General features: G+C 45.0%; 1 protein-coding gene across 1 annotated transcript; it reads right to left on the bottom strand.

Moving 5' to 3' along the window:
* Positions 1-5,736: 5,736 nt before the first annotated feature.
* LOC127345511 (beta-glucosidase 5) lies at positions 5,737-9,472 on the bottom strand. Its single transcript, XM_051371994.2, has 13 exons — positions 9,281-9,472; positions 8,922-8,985; positions 8,753-8,811; positions 8,500-8,575; positions 8,340-8,411; positions 8,100-8,187; positions 7,683-7,941; positions 7,230-7,345; positions 6,930-7,144; positions 6,701-6,729; positions 6,475-6,577; positions 6,242-6,326; positions 5,737-6,170 (listed from the first exon to the last, which is right to left on the bottom strand). Exons 1-13 carry the CDS (start codon positions 9,413-9,415, stop codon positions 5,948-5,950), a joined length of 1,524 nt encoding a protein of 507 aa, XP_051227954.1. The 5' UTR covers positions 9,416-9,472; the 3' UTR covers positions 5,737-5,947.
* Between the last annotated feature and the right edge of the window lie 4,598 nt (positions 9,473-14,070).

The raw sequence follows: 14,070 nt of genomic DNA, 5'->3' as shown, positions 1-14,070 counted from the left end.
AATAAATCACTTACGAGACAATAGCAACTGATGATTGATTTGTCGAGGGCCCGGAGATTGTATAACCGAAAGAGTTCGGCGAAGTCAACGTTCACACGGTACTCCTGGAAGTAGTGCTCTTCCCTAACTCGCACCATGATAGTCTCGATCCCTTCCTTTGAGGCCTTAAGGTACCACGAATGCAAGTTACGCATACATGTTGGTACCTTCCCGAGATTCTCGACCAAATCTTTCCCTTGAACAAACTGATATGCTCGTTCAGCTAAGGCGTAATCAGTTGCGTCTTGTCGAGAACTTTGAACGGTCTTCCCGTCAAACACCTTGAGAGGGGCGACCGATTGAACGGGTTGTTGTCCGAGCTGGTAGACACCGTGTATCCCTTTTATCTCCCCGATACCCGATTTAACGGGTTTTGTCGCCTCGATCATCTTGTCATACGACCTTTCAATAGAACGCGCATAGTCAGATGGCGGCGATGGTACAGGGTCATATAGATTGTCAACCGTACGCACAACATTATCCCGATCTAGTGTCTTCTCGAAAGGTATCTCTGGCACTTTCGGTGCAAAAAATTTCTTCACCACGGCCTTATCGGCCTCCGCGTTTTCCTCTGGAGTTTTTTCCCAAGGTAACTTCTCAGGAGGCGGCAGTTGTTTCTCCTTTCTAGCTTTCTTCCTAGGCGGCGTACCGTTCCGCTTAACGGACGCTGTCTTACGCGGAGGATCTCGAGATGGTGGACTCACGCTGGGGTCCCTCTCAGGTAGGTGTGGACTTGGCTGCTCACCAGGACTGCCACCAGGAGGAGTCGATGGCATTTGCTGCTCATGTGTAGGAGTCGGTGGCCTTTGCAAAAGGACGACGTACTTCTTCGGCCATAGGGCGAAACCGTGCTTGACATCGCCCAGTGTCCTCTCATCTTCACCTCTAGGAATATCAAGCTCCACTTTTTCAAACCCCGAAACAACTTCATCCACCCCGACACGAACACAACCAGGTGGAATGGGCATATGATGGTGCATTGCTCCATCTTCACTTGGGTACACATAGCCGACCGCCACCTTAACAGACGCGGTCCTGATTAACATATGTAGCTCGCAATCTGTCTTCTCCGTGACATAATCCACGGGGTAGCTTCCTCCACATCCGTCAAGATGCGAGGAACCGACACTGCTTCTTCGCTGAGATGGGGCAGCATCGGCTTGTGGATCCTGTAAGCCCGTGGAAGACTCCATCTCCTCTAACAATGTTGCGGAAAGGGTTGGGAAATCTCCCGTGGCGGAACTTCTCGAATATGCCCTTGGTGCACATGCCCTATATATGGCATATTCGGAAGTTCCGCCTCGGAAAAATTTCCCTGCAAGCCCGCGTGACTTAACTAGTAAAACAAGCCAACCATCTCCATTGTTAATATCTTACATACAGTAACATCATTACACAAAAGTGATTTCCATATTGAGATACACAAGTTATGATCCCTATATGTAGCTAGCTAGTCTTCTGAGTTTTCTTCGCTCGTTTCCCTTTCTTCTTACTGCGACGCAACCATGGACAATCTTCATTGTTTAAGATGATGCTTGGGTCAATTTTTACCTTGAAGGGTGGAATATCGTCAAACTTATTATAATCTTCTGACATGTCTGTCTTGTCCTCTACTCCCACGATGTTTCTTTTTCCTGAAAGAACTATGTGCCGCTTTGGCTCATCGTATGATGTGTCCTCTTGCCTTTCTTTCCTTTTTTTCGGTTTGCTAGACATATCCTTCACATAAAAAACCTGAGCCACTTCACTGGCTAGGACGAATGGTTCGGTGTCGTACCCAAGATTCTTGAAATCCACTGTAGTCATTCCGTCATCGCGGGTCTACACGTACCCCGTCTTTCGAGTTGAACCATTTACACGGAACAAAGGGACCTTGAAATTAGGTCCATAGTCAAGTTCCCATATCTCCTCTATGTACCCATAATATGTGACCTTGTTCCCATTGCCATCTTCTGCATCAAAGCGGACACCACTGTTTTGGTTGGTGCTCTTTTTGTCTTGGGCGAAAGTGTAAAATGTGTTCCCATTAATCTCGTACCCTTGAAAAGTCGATATAGTAGAAGATGGTTGCTTGGCCAACAAGTACAGCTGCTCGTCATCGGTGACATTCATGAGACGTGTTTGCAACCAACCGCCGAAAGTCTTCATGTGTTCTCCATCAATCCAATCTTCACGTTGCTCCGGGTATTTAGAGCGTAAGATCTCCTTGTGTTCCTCTTTGTACGGAGCCACCAAGATGGAATTAAGTAGAAGCGTGTAGTGTGCTTGAGTGAAAGAATGTCCGTCCATACACGTTGCTGATTTCTTTCCTAGCGTGCCTTTTCCACGCAATCTCCCCTCATAGCGCGATTCAGGAACACCGATCGGCTTAAGATCGGGAATAAAGTCAACACAAAACTCAATGACCTCCTCTGTTCCATAGCCCTTGGAGATGCTTCCTTCGGCCTAGCACGGTTATGAACGTACTTCTTTAAGACTCCCATGAATCTCTCAAAGGGGAACATGTTGTGTAGAAATACAGGACCGAGAACGCCAATCTCTTCGACCAGGTGAACTAGGAGATGTGTCATAATATTGAAGAAGGATGGTGGGAACACCAACTCGAAGCTGACTAGACATTGGACCACATCCTTCAGTAAATTTTGTAGAGTAAGTGGATTGATCACCTTCGAGAAATTGCATTGAGGAACGCACATAGCTTCACAATGGGTACTCGAACATTTTCCGTGAAGCCCCCTCAATGCAACCGGAAGTAATTGTGTCATAATCACGTGGCAGTCATGAGACTTTAGGTTTTGAAACTTTTTCTCCGACATGTTTATTATTCCCTTTATATTCGACGAGAAGCCGGACGGGACCTTGATGCTACTCGGGACTTCAAAAAGATCTCCTTCTCCTCTTTGGTAAGAGCATAGCTGGCAGGACCTTGATACTTCTCTGGATTCAAGGTTGTTTCCTTCGTGGATACTTTGCTGGTCCCTGCCGTGCATCCGGTGTATCTTTTGTCTTCCCATACACGCCCAAGAAGTTTAGCAGGTTCACGCAAAGATTTTTCGTCACGTGCATCACGTCGATTGCAGAGTGAACCTCTAAGAATTTCCAGTAGGGTAGCTCCCAAAATATCGACTTCTTCTTCCACATGGGTACGTGTCCGTCAACATCATGCGGAACAGATTGTCCGCCGGGACCCTTTCCAAAGATCACTTCTAAATCCTTGACCATATCATATATAACTTCCCCATTAGGGCGGGTAGGCTTGGTTCGGTTATCTGCCTCACCTCCGAAATGCTTTCCTCTCTTTCTTACGTGATGTTGTTTTGGAAGAAATCGACGATGCCCTGTGCACACATTCTTGTTTCCCAAATAAATACTATCAGTCTCACCTAAACAGTGTGTGCATGCATTGTATCCCTTGTTTGACTGCCACGAAATGTTACCAAGAGCAGGCCAATCATTGATGGTTACAAATAACAACGCTCGTAGGTTAAATTCCTTTTGTTCGTGCTCATCCCACAGGTACACCTTCGTCACGCCACAACTCTAAAGTTCTTCAACCAATGGCCTCGGGTACACATCAATGTCGTTGCCGGGTTGCTTCGGGCCCCTGGATGAGCACCGGCATCATAATGAACTTCCGCTTCATGCACAACCAAGGAGGAAGGTTATAGATACATAGAGTCACCGGCCAGTGCTATGGCGGAGCTCTGCTCCCGAAAGGATTAAAGCCATCTCGTACTTAGACCAAATCTTAAGTTCCTTGCGTCATCTGAAAATGACTTGAACTCTCTGTCGATTTTTCTCCACTGCGACCCGTCGGCGGGGTGTCTCAAAGATCACATCTTTCTTACGGTCCTCTTTGTGCCATCGCAACAACTTGGCATGCTCTTTGTTCTGGAACAAACGTTTCAACCGTGGTATTATAGGAGCATACCACATCACCTTCGCAGAACCCTCTTCTGGGGGTGGACTCACCCTCAACATCGCCGGGGTCATCTCGCCTGATCTTATACCTCAATGCACTACATACCGGGCATGCATTCAAATTCTCGTACTCCCGCGGTAGAGGATGCGGTCATTGATGCATGCATGTATCTTTTGCACCTCTAATCCTAGAGGGCAGACAACCTTCTTTGCTTCGTACGTGCTAGAGGGCAACACGTTCTCCCACAGGAAGCATCTTCTTTATTATTTTCAGCAACTTTTCAAATCCCTTGTCGTAAGTACCATTCTCTGCCTTCCACCGCAGCAATTCCAGCGTGGTACCCAGCTTTTCTCGACCATTTTCGCAATTTGGGTACAACAGTTTGTTGTGATCCTCTAACATTTTCTCCAACTTCAACCTCTCCTTTTCATTTCCGCAGTTCATCTTCGCATCAAGAATGGCCCGACCCAAATCGTCATCCGGGTCATCAAAAATCGGCTCATCGAAAATGAGCTCTTCTTCGACTTCATCTTCCCCCATTCTACTACCACCGTCTTGATGAATAAGCTGGGATAGTTGTCACTATCCTCTTCTTCTTCGTTGTCTTCCAATATAACTCCTCTTTCTCCGTGCTTGGTCCAACAATTATAGCTGGGCATGAAACCATTCTCCAATTGGACGTGAAGGGTCTTCGAGGTAGAGTAATCCTTCATATTCTTACAGGAACTACATGGACAATACATGAAACCATTCGACTGCTGTTTGCCTCAGCCACGTTGAGAAAATAATGCATGCGATAATGAACTCGGGATGGCACCGGTCACCGTACATCCATTGTCGACTCATCTGCATTTTATATGTATATCAAAAATCATTAAGTACACAACATCATGGATATATGAGTGACCAACTTAATTAATATTCAAGTTCATCACATAAAACTAAGTTATTTTTATAAAAAAGAAGAGGGGCTCACCGAGGTGGTACCGTGCCGGCTAGGGGACGACGCTAGCGATCGACGGCGGTGAGGACGGGGATGATACTAATTAAAACCTACAAAACATACCATAATTTCAGCTCAAATTGCATATAAAAAAATAAAATCACTAACTTAGGCATTTCATCGAACACCTTGATTGCACTACAAAAATAGTACGAGTTAAAACTACCAAAGAACTGAGCTAAATTAGGAACGCCGGAAGGAAGGATGATATTGCTAACCCTTGGATAGATGTATGCCGTTAATCTTGTTAAAATGGTGGAGAAAAATAAAGATTATTGGAGTGTGTGAGAGGTGGAGAAAAATTTAGAGTGTGAGGAAGATGAGAAAAATGAGAGCCAGCAGGGGGCTCGGGACGAGCTGGGCGATTTTGATATGGCTGGGTACCCTTTGGTACCGGTTCGTGTTACGAACCGGTACCAAAGGTCCAGCCCGGGCCCCACCACGCGTCTGAATTTTGGCCGAAGACCTTTCGTACCGGTTCCTAACACGAACCGGTACGAAAGCCCCTCCCAAACCGGTACGAAAGCCCCTCGCCCACCTGAGCCCTCAAACCGGTACAAATGGCCCCATTGGTACCGGTTCGTAAGGGAACCGGTACCAATGGCTTAGATGGATGTGAGGTTTTCTACTAGTGACACTTGCGCCACGATTTGCACCTTGACACAGGTAAAGAGTAGAAAAAAAAAATCAAATTCATTCGTAGGCATGATGTTGACCGTCTGCTATTACGAAACTTGATTTATGTTAATTTAACAACAGGCGAAATTGCTAATGTAGCAAACAAACGTGTATATATTTCATCATTTCTGTAAGGCACGCAACTTGACATATCTTTCTAACAAATACTGTACATACTGTACCACAGGAATATACGCATATGAAGAACCATTTTGTTTACTTGCAACATTTACTTCAATTCATCATTTCTCTTAATTGCCGAAAGCTAAGGCTTAAGTACTGGTCGCATCTGATTAGTTAAGTCATTATTGAGCATGGGGTCCTGTATTGTCGAGTTCGTTCTGTATATAGGTGCCATTGTTCTTCAGGAAGCCAGAGTACCAGCCAGCAGAGAGCCTTGCTTGCCGTGGCAGCGCCTTGTCCTCAAAATCGACACGGTGCAGTCCATACCGTGACTGGTACCCTCCTATGAACTCGAAGACGTCTAGGAAGGACCAGACGAAGTAACCTTTTACGTTAGCTCCATTCCTGCAGAGCAAGACTACGTCAGGATACATGTCTGAACCGTCTTGGGGATTTTTGTTGTAGGAATGACTAACCTTAGTGCCTTCAGTGTGCTACCCATGTATGTCTTCAGGTATTCTACCCTGTCGGTGTCGTTGAGAGTGTCATTCGATGCATTACCTGAAAAGATGGATGACAGGACAGTGAGATATTGTTAAAACTTCAGTGAACAAGAAGCCGTGATGTGTGCACAAACATTGCCGTAATTTTATCAAGATATAGCTGAACCAAAACATTGAGGAACACAGAAATCATATATTCGACTTGCCATTCTCCTGGACATAAATAGGAAGGTCGCTGTAGGCTTCTGATAGGTAGTGCAGCACAAATTGCAATCCTTCCGGGTCACTTGGAGAAGCTGAAGGGACTTGCTGCAATCCAAAGAAAAGTTTGGTATGTATCTTGTGTTACATTATAATTCTTCATATGACATATTAATATTTAAAATAGTTGAAGCCAGTAGCATCTCTGAGAAACACGGTTGAAACTTTTACCTTGCCACTTGGTCGTTCTGTTCTAGAAGCTGCACCACAGAAATGAATATTGTGTCAGTATTCTGACAGTAGATTTCTCAGATTTGTGTGTATACTTGCTAAGAAGCAACAAATTATTATATATGTAAAAGTTCTTTTTCCTTAATATGTTATACAAGATAACTGAATCCAATTCCCATTCCTTCTGCTAAGAAATTGTGAACATTTTATAAACTTGGCGTTTAATTACCTCTCTGGTTAACAGACATGTCTGCTGAATAGTCGCGGATGCCTTTGTCTAAAGGACGATCATTAACATACATGGAATAGTAGTGATTTATTCCTACGAAATCAACAGCACCCTTGACAAGTTGAGATTGGGACTTTGTGAAAGATGGTAGGCGAGCCCCAGCATTTGTCTTCATCACTGCTGGATAATCTCCAGATGCAAAGGGCTCTAGTATCCTAGAAAGAGCCACACGTTGATTATCTCGCTGCTTTTTGCACATTCCGGATTAACAAAATAAATTTAGGAGTCAAAATAGCATACCACCCGAACACGAAGTCTAGGTATCTTTTAGCTGCTTCTAGATCCGCATTAGAGTTCGTCATAGGATAACTCCAAGAAGAGTAAACATTTATGCCGACAACCCCCTTTTGTGCAGCCTACATGCGAGACTCTTTTTATGTACGCACAAATATTTGCATGTGAAATGCATCATACAAAACCAAAAGAAGTGTGTTTTTATGGTCACTGCGGTCTTATGCCTAGAAAGTACAATAGAACATAACAATCTTGTACACAGAAATTATAATCATAGTGACACTAATATATATTACAATTAACTAATAGTAGTTTCTACATGAATAATAACTAGATAATACTGATGTTTATTAATTAATCACAGATACCAACGTAAATCTAAACTAATGATCCTTAAAAAAGAGGAGTAATGTACTCGCAAAAAGGTGATATTGTCAATTTTGTATTAAGATGACTCACTCGATATTTTTCCCTGTATAGTCTAGTAGCTGATGCGTGTGCCAAAATCATGTTGTGAGCTGCTATGTATGGTTCCACGGTAGAGTCTCCCACAGTACATTTTGTTATTCCAAAAGGATCAGAGCAACGTCCGGGTGCAAAGAGTGCGTTATCATAAGATCCTAATGCGCTGACATTAGGTTCGTCTATGGTAGTCCAATATGAAACCCTGTCTCCAAACTCTCGGAAGCACACGTCTGCAAATTCTGTGAAATCCGCCCTGCATTTTGTAGTGCCACTAGTTAGGAAATTGGGGTAGAAATCATCTCATCATTTTCACAACAATTGCAGAGGCCACGTTATTTAGAAAAGAAAACGTTGATTATTTTCACCTCTTGAGGAATTTCAGCGCTACAAAAGAACGTAATGGGAACTTACACAATTGTAGGGCTTAGCCATCCCCCATACTCATCATCCAAAATTTGTGGGAAATCAAGATGGCAAAGCATAACATGAACTTGAATCCCTAAATAATCATGAAGCCACACAGATTCAGAACTTCGGATAGTGGAGGAAAACATTAAATGCTTTTTAACTATGGCATATTTTTTATCGTTGCTCATGTATGATATTGTTATGATTAATACTAATAATAAAGATTGGTAAAAACAACTCTACCATTTTTCACTAGCTCATCTATCAAGTTGTTGTAGTACTCCAACCCTTTTGGATTAATAGCTCCCCTCCCATCTGCAAATCTCAATTTTGAAACCAATGATCAAACATTTTTGGAAACTCTTGAGTACTACATCGGAAATATTATCCAAAGCTTACGTACTTGGTATGAGCCTTGACCAGGATATGGAGAATCTGTAAGCCTCTAGGTTAGTGTCAACCATGAGCTTGACATCTTCCTGAAACGTCAGGTGATGTCATTAGTCCAAAAAAACAAGTTAGAGTATCCAATCTAGAGAATGTTGAGAAAATTCAACAAGAAAAAAACAAGGATGGAGTGTTTTTTCCCAGAGATTAAAGATTAAGTATATGTACAAAATATAAATGTGGGCCAGGTAGATTATAACCATGATTACCTTGTACTTGTGGTACCCATCAGCAGCGACGTCGCCTGTGCTATTATCCGACATTTTCCCTGCCGTCAGAAAGGACAGTATCGTGAAACAAAATTTTACCCAGATGCTCAAACTGGGACACAGCCAGGCTTGATCTGTTTGGTCAGAAAACTGACAGTAGGTAAATTACCAGCGTGAGTGAAGGTGTCCCAGATGCTTGGGCTCCTGCCGTCTTCAGCCACAGCACCCTCATACTACAAGTAAATTAATTAAGTCCAAAAAAATGGTAAACGACACTGAAGCAAATTTACCGGAGCTACGTGGTTGCCGTTCAGAAGAGAAAGCAGAGCAAAGAGGTTATTATGCGCAAAAATATATATGTGCTTTAATTTGTGGTTCTTATGCTTTCCTGTAAGAACTGTACTAGTTTGTTTGTTTGTCTTGCTAAAATTGGAAAGCAGGGCCCAGAGAGCCTTTTGTGTGGCTGAAACGTGTGCATGGAACAAGACTAGCTGAAGCGGAACTGACAATCTGGATCAAGATTACTACCTGGTACGCGGATGTGGCGGCTCCGAAGACGAAGTCCCGAGGGAAGTCGCTCCTGGTGAAGCCAAGAACAGTGTCTGCTCGATGGGCAGCAGAACAGAGGAAGAGAAGCAGAGAGAAGAATGTGATGGGAGGCATTGCTGCTGGCTAGTTTGTGTTGCAACCAGATCACCTATACCTTTCTCTGCGGGCACTATTGTATCTATTTATAACCTGGGAGGAGTGATCTCATCTTTGTTAACAGGAGCTTTCATACAGGAGCTAGTTGCGCATCCCCCAGGATAATATCTCTAGCTTGGACAATGATGCAGTCTTGCAGATCACCCTATCCATCCCAGCAGCCATTTTGATGCACACATTCAGGGATTCACCGTACACTGCCGCCGCCGTCACCGTTCATTGGCGCTGCAGAACTGGAGTCTCATGTACTCTTCTGGGCTTGTTAACTGATAAGGCAGCCCATGCTCCACAACTTTTTCTGAAAGCGGACGTGCTAGTGGGCTAGTACCACTCGGTCCGATTCGTTCTTACCACCAACATGAAAGAGGCAGCTTGATCGCGAACGACCGTCCAGACTCAACTAGGGGCCAATTGTTGATTTAGAGCACCTCCAAAAGCATTCCTATATTTTAGAAAGCCAAACCAGTTCTAGCAAAGAGGAGAAAGAGATTGTTTAGAGCATCCCTAAGAGCATTGGCATATTTTAGATTGCTAAACGCCTAAACTAGGTATAGGAAGAGGGAAGAGAATGTTTAACAATCCTTTTTTTTTTTTGCTCCCGGAACATCCCTTGAAAATTTTGCAATCCATTCAATGATATGTTTTTTTTAGAATCAACGCCTTTATTAAATAGTAACAGTAATATAAATACAACATCCATCAGGCATACTTAGAAACCAGACATTGCGACCCAGGTCATCATAAACTACACTCCTAGTCCCACCTAATAGATGGTCACCGCTTCACTGGTTCTTGCGTTCTTGGGGTTCTATTCCTCTTCAGTGCTTTGCTTCACCTTTTCTCTTTCCACACCATTGACTTCATGGTCTTATGGATCTACTACCTCTGTCTCATATTAACTGTCGCAGATTTGTCTAGATTCGGATGTAGCTGCTCTGTCGATGATCTATAAGGTTTCAGAACTGGCGATGCACCAAAGTTTAACTGAAAAGCGTTGGTCTGTAGCTGCTCTGTCGATGATCTGTAGGGTTTCAGAACTGCATTTCTTTTTTTTGGGACACTCTGTTCTGTACATAGGCAATGGATTAGGATGCATGCAAAATCCATTGCAAAAGTATTTGGTTTGGCTTGAGATTGGCCTGAGTCTCAATACTGAATGTAGTATCTCCCATCGTGTAGGGTTCTGAAGGAACCAATATTGTGACATACTTCCCTTAAACTGAAATAAACTAGCCAGGCTTCTCTTGCTCTCTGGATCCCTGAAGGAAAATAATATAGTCAGGTTACTTTCAGGTTCCCAACTTAAAATTAAGGCAATGCTTGGAGCGTTGATGAATTGACTGTCGACTTCACAATAGTTACATGCATGTTACATGTACACCTACCATGAAACTATTAGTGGAGCATTCCTGATAACGGTTTGCATGTGAGATGAAATGATGCAGATATTTCTAAACAAGGCAACATGAAGGCACATAAAGGACTAACCAATGTTACAAGGAGATCATCGCTGGCTCGATATTTAGAAAATATACACCTGATCCAGGAAATAAATACAACTGCTAGCCAGTGGCGGAGCCAGCATATGAACAATGGGTGTACATAGCAGACTAAAAGTTATAATTTTACTCATGTTTCTACTAATTTATTTGATGAATATTGCTCTACAGGCTTTTGCCAGAAAATAATGGGTGTACATTTGTCCACCCATGTACTGATCTCCCTCCGCCCATGCTGCTAGCGTAGGCTCTTGCTGAATGCTGAGCATAATCTCCTTAACTAACCAGATGTAAGTGATTCAAGGAGAGAAGGGAACGTATCAGGTGAAAATGAGTTACATTCTGCAAATCTGAAAATGATACATGTACAGTTGGATTGAATCTCAATGGTCAGAGCGTCGACTCCATCTGAGCTAGGTCTAGTTCGCAAAAAAGCCCTCAACATTTAACAATAAGATGTTGGGTAGGTTGTTTCGTCGTCTAACTCACCCAGGCTCTCTCTTTCTATGTTCTTCCCTATCCCCGTTCTCCACACTGCATGGTGAGGTGACCGACGAGATCAAGAGCGCCCGTGTGGCCGTGTGTTCTCGGCGACGCCCTGAGGTCTGGTTTTTTCGGGGATCGGCGTTGTTGAAGGCGGCTTGCATCCTGCTGCCGCCTAATCTGGAATTGCAGCCATGCACATGCGCTGCGCTGCCAAGGTTCCAGTGCGTGTTCACCGTATCAAACGTAATGTATCCTGTTACGTTGGTTAGTTAGTATCCTAACTAAGTTGTTAGGTTGTTTATATCTGTACTTATCCTGTACCGCTGTACGTGTACTGCAAGTCATATCAATATATATACGAGAGGGAGCCGGCCGTATGAGCTGTGTGCTACTCACCCAAATCATCTTTTCTTCTTTGTTTCTTATGGTATCAGAGCTATAAGATCCAATCTACGCTCCGCGCCTCGCAGCTCATGGTCGCCGACGACAACAGCTCGGCTCTCTCGATCATCCTCAACAGCCAGGCGATGGCGTCTTCCTCGACCTCTTCTGCGCCGATCAACCTCACCAATCTCATCACGGTGAAGCTGAGCGAGGACAACTACATGTTCTGGCGCGCTCAAGTTCTCCCTCTTCTCCGCAGCCACGGCCTCATGGGGTACATCACCCAGGGCGTCGCTGCTCCATCGGCGGAAATCGCCAATCCTCAGGCGGGGGAAGCCGGAGCTCCGGCGAAAATCCTCAACCCCGCCTACACGACCTGGTACCAGCAGGACCAGGCGATCCTGACGGCGTTCCTCTCGTCGCTCACCCCAGAGGTGTTCGGCGTTGTCGTCCTCGCCACCACGGCCGAGGAGGCATGGACCACTTTGGCTGGCAGCTTCGCCAGCCAGTCCACGGCGAGGGTCATGCAGCTGCGTGGGCAGCTCCAGGCGACGAAGAAACTGGACGCGCCGGCAGCAGCGTACTTCAACCGCATCAAATCCCTCTCCGACACGCTGACCTCCATCGGCCAACCTCTGCGTCCCGAGGAGTTTATCTCGTTCCTCATGAACGGACTCGACGCTGACTACGACGCCTTCGTCGATCGCGTGTCGGCCAGTACAGTGCCGATGCCGGTGCGCGATGTTTATGCGCAACTCCTCAACACCGAGCAGCGCGTGGAGACGCGCAAGGCTGAGTTACGCGGCGACAGCATCCATGCCGCTAACTTCGGTTCGCGCAGCGGTGCTCGCCATCAAGATCGATCGGGGTTCTTCAAACCCATCTCGCCATCACCGGCGATGCTGCCAACACCCAACTTCGTGCGCGACGGAGGCGCCATGCAGCACGACCAGCCTGATCGCTCTCGCCCAGTGTGTCAACTCTGTGGCAAGGTTGGTCACATCGCATCGAGGTGCTTCAAGCGCTTCAAGAAGGAGTTCCTCGGCATCGGCAATGATGGGCGACAGCAGCAGGACGGTCGTCATCAGCATGGACGTCAAGCTGCAGCAATCACTCATGGAGGAGCACACGCCAATCAAGCTGGTGCCCATGGCGGGCACACTCCATCGTACGCCGTCGATCCAGGATGGTACGCCGACTCTGGTGCCACCGATCACCTCACCTCTGAGCTCGACAAGCTCTCGCTGAAGGAGCGCTACGGAGGCAAGGACAAGGTGCACACCGCCGATGGCTCAGGTATGCATATTCATTATGTTGGTCACTCCACAATTCAAAACTCTTCTAGACCTTTGCACCTTCGTGATGTCCTCCACGTTCCATCCGTTACCAGAAATCTCCTGTCTGTTCCTAGATTTACTAGAGATAACAATGTCTTTTTTGAGTTTCATCCCTGGTATTTTTTTGTTAAGGATCGGGACACGAAGAAAATACTGCTTAGAGGAGGAGTCCGGGGTGGCCTATATCGTGTCGATGAGCCTTCAGTCAAACAAGTTTTCAGTGGTCTCAAAGTGTCACGGGAGCAGTGGCATGCGCGTCTAGGCCATCCAGCAACACCCATAGTTCAGCATATTCTTCATAGAAATAAGCTTCCTTTAGTTACTTCTCAAAATAATGTAATTTGTGATGCTTGCCAACAAGGCAAGAGTCATCAGTTGCCTTTCTCAGATTCGAATCGTGTAATCTCGAAACCTCTTGAGTTCATTTATTCAGATGTGTGGGGCCCTGCCCAAACCTCAACTAGTGGTCATAGCTATTATGTGAGTTTTATTGATGGCTATTCTCGTTTTACTTGGTTATACCTCCTCAAGCATAAGTCAGATGTGTTTCATATCTTCATTGCTTTCCAAAAACATGTTGAACGTCTCTTGAATCACAAAATAATTCATGTTCAATCTGATTGGGGAGGTGAATATCACAAGTTAAATAAATTCTTTGAAGACCTTGGTGTCTCACATAGAGTTTCTTGTCCTCACACACATCAACAAAACGGATTGGCAGAGCGCAAACATAGACATCTTGTTGAAAGTGGTCTCACATTACTTGCTCATGCCTCTGTACCCTTCCGTTTCTGGAATGATGCCTTCACGACAGCATGTTTTCTTATAAACAGAACTCCTAGTCGTGTCATCGGCATGCAAACTCCCCTTGAGAGGTTACTTGGAGAAAAACCAGATTATACATTCT

This window comes from Lolium perenne, chromosome 3 (assembly GCF_019359855.2).
Source record: "Lolium perenne isolate Kyuss_39 chromosome 3, Kyuss_2.0, whole genome shotgun sequence".
Classification (NCBI taxonomy): Eukaryota; Viridiplantae; Streptophyta; class Magnoliopsida; order Poales; family Poaceae; genus Lolium; species Lolium perenne.
This window is presented reverse-complemented; position numbering and strand designations above follow the sequence as displayed.

Excerpts from the sequence above, each read along its gene's own strand:
- LOC127345511 (XM_051371994.2), bottom strand. The coding sequence starts at position 9,415 with ATGCCTCCCATCACATTCTTCTCTCTGCTTCTCTTCCTCTGTTCTGCT. Across the intron at positions 6,578-6,700 it reads CAGAACGACCAAGTGGCAAG|CAAGTCCCTTCAGCTTCTCC; the intron begins GTAAAAGTTTCA and ends TTTGGATTGCAG. Across the intron at positions 6,171-6,241 it reads AGCACACTGAAGGCACTAAG|GAATGGAGCTAACGTAAAAG; the intron begins GTTAGTCATTCC and ends CTTGCTCTGCAG.